A 9,902-nucleotide genomic window follows, 5' to 3' on the forward strand; every position below is an offset into this window, starting at 1 on the left:
CAATGTAATTACCACGATCAAGGTCCAGAAACGTAGCAAGGAGATCGGTAAAATAATCCATGCTACGAGAATACTTTTTGTACGCAAAGAAAACAAAAATAGCGACTTTATTAAACAATTCGTCTCCTCTGCGTCACCGTAGCGCCATTTTGGAGAGTATCCACTGAACGCCAACAGCGTATGCTATTCTGTGTCAGCTGCGTCACACGGAAACGATGTCTACGTTGTTTACGCTTTGATTTGAACGAAAACTATGTATCTGCGTGACGCAGCTGACACAGAATAGCATACGCTGCTTGCGTTCAGTGGATATTCTCCAAAATGGCACCAGGGTGACGTGGAGCAGACAAATTGTTGAATAAAGTCGTTATTTTTGTTTTCTTTGTGTACAAAAAGTATTCTCGTAGCTTCGTAAAATTACGGTTGAACCCCTGATGTCACATGGATTATTTTACTGATCTCCTTGCTACGTTTCTGCACCTTGATCGTGGTAATTACATTGCTGTCTATGGGAGGGTCAGAGAGCTCTCAGAATTCATCAAAAATATCTTAATTTGTGTTCCGAAGATGAACGGAGGTCTTACGGATTTGGAACGACATGAGGGTGAGTAATTAATGACAGAATTTCCTGATCCTGATCCAATCAGGAACTCAGGAGCTTCTATTTTATTTACAACTCTGCCTTCGCTAGAAGTCCATGTAGACAGCAAGGCAGCTCACTGGGCTTTTCTGAAAATTGTCAATGACCTTTAATTACACGTTTCCACAAAAGTGAATAATTTACAACCTTGTTTTTTTGGTTGCTTTCGTTACAGCTTGTCTCTCTCTCTCTCTTCTTTCACGTGTTCATTGTAGCCTTTTTTAATGAGAGATTTCTTATCCATTTCTCCACAGGTCAGCCTGTCTAACGACTCCAGCTGTGTGGAGGAAATTCTGCGGGTGAGTTAGATTGGCTCTCTTTCTTTCTGCACGCTAATTACGTCTGGTCACCTACTCAGCGCCGTTTTACACACAATGGCACTTCACTGTCATGAGAAGGGTTTGTTTTAATAGAGAAGCCCCATTACATTAAGACTAATGGTCCTATTGTTCCAGAATGTACCTTTAAGAATATGTTCATACAGGCTGAAGGCAGTGAAAAGAAACCTGTCGTGTTTCACATTATTTTAAATGTAACGGCAGTGAAACCCTCACTATGTTTATTGTTGGATACTCATAATGAGTCTTAATAGCTTTTTTTTTTTTTTAAATGTTTACGTTTTGGTTAGTATGACATTTTTATTATTAGTCTAGAATGTCTTTATGATGTATAAATGTGTCATTCATAATAGTTCTTCACACTCGAGTGCGTATTTTATACATTAATTAATGAAAAGTGCTATGATGCATTCTTAAAATATTCATTATATACATTCTAAAATTCTAATTTAATCTATTACATTTTCTATAAATAGCTGTACCCAGTTACATAAATATTACAAATACATCATTCGTATTCATACTCACGACTTTAAGGAGTATAATACTTTATAAAACATGTTAACATAACTTTTTTTATGGTTTAGCTTATTTATTTCTTTAGCAGTACATAATAAGACAAAATATAGGAAGACGACACCATAAATGCAAAACAAACAATGCAATTTGGTATTGATCTTGGGTTTTAATGCATTACATTTTAAGGTTGAATCTGTAAGGATGTATTGTGAATGCATGTATATATCTATGATGCATTTTATATACACGCTTCATAGCAAGCCTTACCCATTAAGCTCCTCAAAATGTCTCTTTTTTGTAATGTTAAGACATGCCACCACCACAGTTATCAGTGTAAGTGAAGTGCAGTCAACTGACTCTGTTCGCACATCCTGTATTCTGTCAGTGAGGGCAGAGGCAGAACATGTTGCCAGGGCAACCCAGAGTACATCTGTCTGCTGAAGTGCGTGGTGGGATTGCTCAGAGGAACCGCTGTAGTCCCTCACACTTGAGCTGCGCTGATGTTGACTCACATTTGACTCATGAATGAGGAGGTGTTTTGCTTCAGTCTCTATGACAAATCCACTGAAGAATCCTAGTGATGTCATAAAGAATAATTACTAGCTAATAGAGAAGAATCAAAATAACATATGTGACTCTGGACCACAAAACCAGTATTAAGTGTCAATTTTTCAAATAAGCTTTCCATTGATGTATGGTTTGTTAGGATAGGACAATATTTGGCCGAGTTACAACTATTTGAAAATCTGGAATCTAAGGGTGCAAAAAAAAATTACAAAATACTGAGAAAATCGCCTTTAAAGTTGTCCAAATGAAGTTCTTAGCAATGCATATTGCTAATCAAAAATTAAGTTTTGATATATTTACAGTAGGAAATTTACAAAATATCTTCATGGAACATGATCTTTACTTAATATCCTAATGATTTTTGGCATAAAAGTAAAATCTATAATTTTGACCCATACAATGTTTTTTTTGGCTATTGCTACAAATATACCCCAGTGACTTTTTTATCTATCTTTTTTTTTTTTCTGATGAGAACTTCTGTATCATAGTAAACTAAATTCCAAAAAATCGTCCAACATATAGATAGATAGATAGACAGACAGACAGACAGATAGATAGATAGATAGATAGATAGATATTGTCAGATTATAGATATATAGATAGATAGATATACAGACAGACAGACAGACAGAGAGAGGTTTAGATAGATATATAGATAGATAGATGGATGGATGGATGGATGGACAGACAGATAGATAGATAGATAGATAGATAGATAGATGATTCATTTCAGCTAACATTTGTCATTTTAATTTACTTAAAATAAATAAAACTAAAACTTAATACAAAATGAATAACTACTGCTAAAATTGACAAAAACACAGAGCAAAATTACTAAATAAATATAAAAATAAATAAAAAACTGATTCAAAATACTAATAAAATCTATAATAGTAGATCAGTGATATAAAATCTGATCTATTATAGTAGATACTAAATACTAAAATATTGCCAAGAACATATGCAATGTATTAGAATTAGAATTAAAATTAAAATTAAAATTAAAATTAAAATTAGAATTAGAATTGGAATTGGAATTGGAATTAGAAAGCACATATGTCACTTGACAAAATTACTTTACAGATTGTGATTCAAGTGCTGCTTCAGTTTATACGCTGTAAAAAATGTCTTGCCAGGTAACCTAAAAAATGCATTAAAAAGTATCTTGTGAAATGTAAGATGCAAGAGAATATTACTGTCGAAGTCTAAATATTACTTGTCAAAGAGCTAGGCATGGGCCAGGATGGTCAACTCGTCGATTAGGGAGGTTGAGTAGTTTATTTATTCAGATTTTTGTTTTAGCTTTAATATTTTTGGCAGCAGCAGCACTTTAAAGGTAATGAATTCAGAGAGGAAGGTGGGATGTTAGCCTGCTGAGAGCGTGTGCTTCAGTGTGCTTATGGTAAACTCTCTGAGAGAAGTCACATCTCCAAATTCAGCTCCTTTAAAGCAGCACCCCTGCAGCCATCAAAGCGCCACCTTTTTAACAAATTCAGCACATTCAACAATACATTTTGTATGGGACTTTAAATAACCTGCTGTGAGCAATGTTGCTTATGCATAACACAAGTTTCTGTTTCGGTTTGAACTGTGATAGTTTTGCGCAACAAAAGGTTACAGGTATTTAGCCTATATATTTGATGAATATATGTCATTTACTCAGGCAGAGCAGTTTACACTGGTTATTTGAATGTACATTTATGCACACATGCAGATAGACGTTTTTGTTCAATGTTGTGTTTTAAGACAATGTACAAATTTAAAACAATTCAAAAGTAGTTTAGCTTTTAAGAATGTGTCTTGAGACCTCTACTGTTCTCTTCTGTAAAAAAAAACAACTATACATCTAGAAATGATTATAAAAAATTGTCATTTGGCATATCCCTACAAAGAAGGTTAAATTATTCATACTTGAATAATTTACGTTTTTTTATTCATATTTTAATAATTTGAGTTTAATACTCAAATATTTTGAAATATTATTACAATTTAAAAAATTTAATTTTAAAAATCTAAAATAATAATAATAATAATAATAATAATATATTCCTGTGATGTAAAGCTGAATTTTCAGCAACCATTACTACAGTCTTCAGTGTCATGATCTCATGATCTTACAGAAGTTGCTGAATTTTATTATTATTATTATTATTATATTCTTTGATTAATTTTATCATTTATATGACATATTTTTTTATCTTATTATTTTTTAAAGTCTTTACGGTCACATTTAATCTATTTAATGCATCCCCACTGAATAAGATTATTAATTCCTATCAAACACACACACACACAAACTTACTGACCCCAAAGTTTTAAATAGTAGTGTGTCATGCAATAAGCACAAACCTCTGTTCTTCTGAAAGACAGTAGACACTGCATCAAATGCCCATTATCCCATTTATCTCCTGTTATCAAAGAGGTCCAAGAAATGAAGTGATTCTTCATGGAGAGAAAGGCTAAGCCATCAGCACATATTCCAAACAGCAGAAAATCCTGATCCAGGCTCATGCACACATTCCCATTACATAACTTAAGGGTCATAAAACATCTTAAACAGTGCCAGGTTGAGCAGATTTGCAGCTTTAGTTCGATGCAGTTGGGTGTTACAGTGCCTGAGAATATATTAATGACAAATGTCATTAATGATAATTCCAGATAATTAATGATAATAAATGATGATGATAATAATAATAATAGCTGGATTAAAATCAGTGTTTTTTATGTTATTGCTCTATATTTTTATATGTAAACAATATTACACTTTATACTGTGAGTTAATGTCGTTTGTGTTCGTCTGGCAGATCCTGAGCAGATCATGAATGTTTTGCAGCGTGTCGCTTGGCTGGAAATCAGATGAGAGCATGCAGGCACACTTTAACCACTTAACACACTGTGTCATGTGTGCCGAGATGTTCCTGTCTGTCAAACTTCTGTGCAGAGAATACAAGTGTGTGAATGTTGCATTAGATATAATATATCAAATGCTGCAGGAGCTTTTCTCAGAACTGCTTTCCCTTTTATGAGCCATTCTTGCAATGACTTTTAATCAACTGGTGATTTTTAGTCGATGTGTGAAGTTCACATTCATACATACTTAAAGAAACAGCTCACCCAAAAATGATCTGAAAATGTACTCGCCTCAAGAAATTTAGCATTACATCACTTGTTCACCAATGGATCCTCTGCAGTGAATGGGTGCCGTCAGAATGAGAGTCCAAACAGCTGATAAAAACATCACAATAATCCACAGGTAATCCACACCAGCCCAGTCCATCAGTTAATGACTTGTAAAGTGAAAAATGCTTGTTTGTAAGAAACAAATCCATCAAGAGGTTTTGACTTTAAACCAATGCTTCTGGCCAAAATATAAGTCCATAATCCACAATAACGCTTCCTTCAGTGACAAAGTCCATCCCCTGTTGTCTCTCACATCAAAACCCACAACACATTTGTTTAGATCTGTTTTGGACTGTTTTCACTTGTAAAAGGTGCTTGATCTGTGCATATTTCTCTCCTGATTCAGATGAGACGACTGAATGGAGTTAGTGTTATTATGATATGATGATGTTATTACGGTGTTATTACAATGGATTTATTTCTTACAAACAAACAGCTTTTTGCCTCACAAGATGTTGACTGATGGAGCGGTGTGGATTACTTGTGGATTATTGTGATGTTTTTATCAGCTGTTTGGACTCTCATTCTGACGGCACCCATTCACTGCAGAGGATCCACTGGTGAACAAGAGATGTAATGCTACATATCACCAAATCTCTTCAGATGAAGAAGAACTATTTTTGCGTGAACTATTCCTTTTAAGTATAACTTAAACACTTCTTGGGGCCACTGTAACTGCAAATGAAGATAAAGGACCATAAAAAGGAAGAGTAAAGGAAAATACACAACTCGTGTTTAGTATGTAATACGAATGTAGCAGTTTACTAACATTTTTATGTACACTAAAGGTTGTCGGAATGAAAAGTTTCCCATCTGAGCACAGATATGTGTGGGATGTATAGCTGAGCTGTCCGAGAAGCGTAAGAGTAAACAGTCTCTGATCCGGCCTGCTCATGTTTGGATAACCTTGTTTGGCTCCAGGAGCAACGCTTCGTTGCTTTTACTAAATTTCATTTGCAACTCCAAGCTTCCACCGCCATGCCTCGCCCCCACTGAAGCTCGGAGAAATGAATGGATTTTGTGTGCATTTTTCTGGAATGCAATAACACAGGTTTTCTTGGGAGAGAGTGTGCTGCACTTGCCCCGGAGATTTCACAGAATTCCTGCGTGTGATGTCTTTCGGCAAGATGGCAGTTTGCTTGAAAGCAAATGTAATAAATAAGCTCTCTTCTGAGGGATTATCTGTGATTGTTTGCCATTGTCATTTTCAGTGTCACTTCTGATAATTGAACAAGAGGTTTGCTTATGTACTTATGCTCTTAGGATACCTTCATCCTGGATTTCCCGCTGGATACATGTTGATAATTGATAATATCGTGTGGTTTGTGTTTTCATACAATTGATTATTGCTCTTTTAGCTTCTACATCTCTGATTATGTTTAGCTTTGGATTTTCATCTGTGCTCACAAGTTACTGATTAATACTGCAATTGATTAATAAATCAACAACAAATAATATTGTATGTCTGTTCGTCTGTCTGTGTTACTATAATAACTATCATTGTGTTATTGTTGTAGGAGATGACCCACTCCTGGCCTCCACCTCTCACTGCCATCCACACACCAGGCAAAGCTGAACAAACCAAGTTTCCCATCGCTATTGCTAATTATAGAGCTTGCAAGGGGCTGTCTATTACTTGCGTAGCCTCCTTATAAAGCAGTGTCCTAAGTGAACCTGATCTGAAACACTCTACATAGGTACAAACACACACATCTCCACACACATACAAACAGTGCTTCTCACAAGAGAAACTTTTAGTGCAGTTTTGTGTTAGCTAGTTTGGCAACATGCTAACAAAAACTGGCATAAACATACACAGCACACACAAAACATAGAGTAAAATAGTCATTTACTAATTAGTTTGAAATATTTTATTAATACTTTTCACTGTTGAATGCAGTATAGTACATATATTAATAATTGACATTAGGCTTGCCGCGATAGACGGTGCTGACGGTGATACCGGTGTTAAGCCGCAACATAGTTCAGTAAAAGAACAGACACTACAATTAAAAACTGAATGCAGCTCAATGCGCCGTGCCGAACGACAGTCGCATCACAGATCAGATTTAATTTCCTCAGTGAGGAGAGCAGAGTCGAGCTGACTGACAAGAAGAGTGAGGTGAGACAGACAAGACGATCACGGATGATTTAGTTTCGAAACGAAATGCAAAAGCGCCTGTTTGGCAATATGTTGGATTTTGAAAAGCCTGTTGATTTTTGCCGTTTATCTGATTTTGGAAGTTTTTTTTTTAAACATTTGTTTCTTATTTAATTGGTTCCACGTTGTTTGCTGATTTTTACTTTATTTAAACTTTGTGTTATTTATTTTATTTGACAAAGAGGGAAAATTCAAACAAACTAAAAACGAACAATTCCTTTACTCCGAATTGCCGCTATTTGAAAGTGAAAGTAAAATGTGCACACCACTTTTAAAAGTGAGGAAAAGAGGGAACGCCCCCCGCGGTGATACTTGTATTACCGGTGTTGTCACACGTCGATTAACCGGTGGGAAAATTTCCTCACCGTCACAACTCTAATTGACATCTCTGTTGTTTTGTTCACCATCATGGAAATTATTATTTGCACAGTGCAGTGCATTCTGGGAATCTGGGGCATTGCTAGTGCCATATGCTCTGATTATAATTATCTGATGATAATTAAGTTCAAACCATTTATACAGACTCCATTTAAACTTTGTTTTTTATTAAATTGGCTGTTTTTAAAATATATTTGTAGTTTTTATAAACTTTTTTACATAGAATTTTGAAAATACATACGCTTTTAAATACATTGATAACTGTCAGAGGTTACATCATCCATCATGATTAGTCCTTCGGGTCATTCAAATCTGGTTATAATTTATAGTTAAGTCATTTAGCTTTAGCAATAAAGTTTCATTTTCCTCATTTAATAATCTCTAGTGTTGTTGTTTTCTATGCCCTCACATGCTTTATACACTCTGAGATATTCTAGTAAAAGTCCAAAAACAAAAGTTGTTCTTGATTTTTTCTGAGCAGACTTTGGGCTGTTGTCATGACGTCTGTTTATCACTCTTCACCTGATATCATTTGACAGATGTCCTGAGATGTTGGATGTCCTTAGCATGATGTCAAAATTTATTTGCCTCTCAGCTGCTTTGAGGCAATGCGTGACCCATGTTACTTCTGATAGTTATGTAACTCTGTGTAGCCAGATATTCTGCTTTCTATTAGACAGTTTCATCACATTTACTGTATTTTTTTTTTCTTTGAGAGGAGTTTTGAAACGATATTTCAAATTGAAAAAACAGGCCTATTGAAAACCATTGTGCAAGTAAGCACTGGACTTTCCACTCAAGTTCCCTTTAAATCCCATGATGCTCTTTTCTCTTTGCTGTGGCGTCCGCTATTTGTTTCTTAATAATAGGACATGGTCTGAATCTCACAAGTTGGATTGGATGACATTGCCAATAATACACTGACTCTATAAATCCATATGTAAACGTCTCTCCGCCGCACCACTCACCCGCTCGAGTGTGATTTGTGTGTCTGCTCTAATTGTATTAATGTAAAATCAATTAAAGCTTTCAGCAGAGCTATTTCCCATCTGTAGCTGCTCCGTGTCAGTTAACGCACAGAATGTAGCACTTTTCTTTTTTTTTTTGCAGTCGGATGTTATTATTATGTTGGATTATGTATTTTTTTGTAGTTGTTGTCTTTCAATATATCATTCTCTCTCTGTTGCAGGATTCGCAGCATGTGACCTCGGGATACAACGGAAGTAAGAAACATTTTGCTGCTACATGTCACATTTGAGCTCATGCCAAATTCAATGTCAAATAGTACTGACAAAAAAAAAGCAATAAACTTCTGATTTCCAATAAAAGAATATCATGAAATGCTGTGTTATTGACACATTGCATCCTGTGCCAGTTTGCTGGTATTTGGACGTGTGCAGTCAAACCTGTTCTCTAATATTTCCGTGAAATTCTTTTCACAGAACGCTGCAATGTTTCCAGTAACAAGCCTGCAACCAAGTCGGTACCACAGAAGTCGTGAGTATTCATTTGATGAATTATTTGAGGGAGCCCCCCTGGGTGGAGAAAGAGACAGAAAGTATGTTCATAGCCAATTGCGTCTGGCCGATTCCCAGCTGAGGGAAAAAGGCGGCCTTCACAAACAAACATTACAGTTGGTGGTCCTCACTTTAACCCTTTCCTAGACTTCCTCAGACATAAGGGCCTTTCGCACCGCTTTAGTTCCAGAACTAAATGTACAGTACTAAAGTACTCTCAAATTTAACTGTTAAGTCAAAAAAAAATTCAAAATGACAGTCATTTCCCAGCAGAAACATCATACATGCTATAATGTGTTTCAATGGGAGTGTGTGTGCCATGTGTGTGTGGGTATGTGAGTTTTTTGTGCATTGGGGACATTCTGCAGTCTCAGCCCTTTGTTTTGGGTATGCATCTTTTCTGGATTGTGTCAGATTTGATATAATTAAAAAAAAATCAAATAAATAAAATAAATGCTGTTTTTTTTCGGACATTCCATTCATTCCTATGGGCGGGTCAAAATGACCCGCGAGGGACACTTTTGTTACTTTTTTTATTACACCTTATTTTATTACACATAGAATCCTCAAATCGACTCAAATTTCTTTTTCTTGTGGTTTAA

At 35.5% G+C, this 9,902-nt stretch overlaps 1 protein-coding gene across 1 annotated transcript in view; it reads left to right on the top strand.

Moving 5' to 3' along the window:
* Positions 1 to 9,902, top strand: part of LOC107742425 (AF4/FMR2 family member 2-like) — a 221,854-nt gene that overhangs the window by 134,036 nt on the left and 77,916 nt on the right. Inside the window, exons 5-9 of the mRNA XM_016555376.1 lie at positions 895 to 939; positions 6,762 to 6,839; positions 7,331 to 7,339; positions 8,973 to 9,006; positions 9,226 to 9,280. Coding sequence (XP_016410862.1) covers positions 895 to 939; positions 6,762 to 6,839; positions 7,331 to 7,339; positions 8,973 to 9,006; positions 9,226 to 9,280 — 221 coding nt within the window. The remainder of the gene's footprint in view (positions 1 to 894; positions 940 to 6,761; positions 6,840 to 7,330; positions 7,340 to 8,972; positions 9,007 to 9,225; positions 9,281 to 9,902) is intronic.

The sequence above is a fragment of the Sinocyclocheilus rhinocerous genome, unplaced genomic scaffold (assembly GCF_001515625.1).
Source record: "Sinocyclocheilus rhinocerous isolate Xijiao unplaced genomic scaffold, SAMN03320098_v1.1 scaffold70, whole genome shotgun sequence".
In the NCBI taxonomy this organism is placed as follows: domain Eukaryota; kingdom Metazoa; phylum Chordata; class Actinopteri; order Cypriniformes; family Cyprinidae; genus Sinocyclocheilus; species Sinocyclocheilus rhinocerous.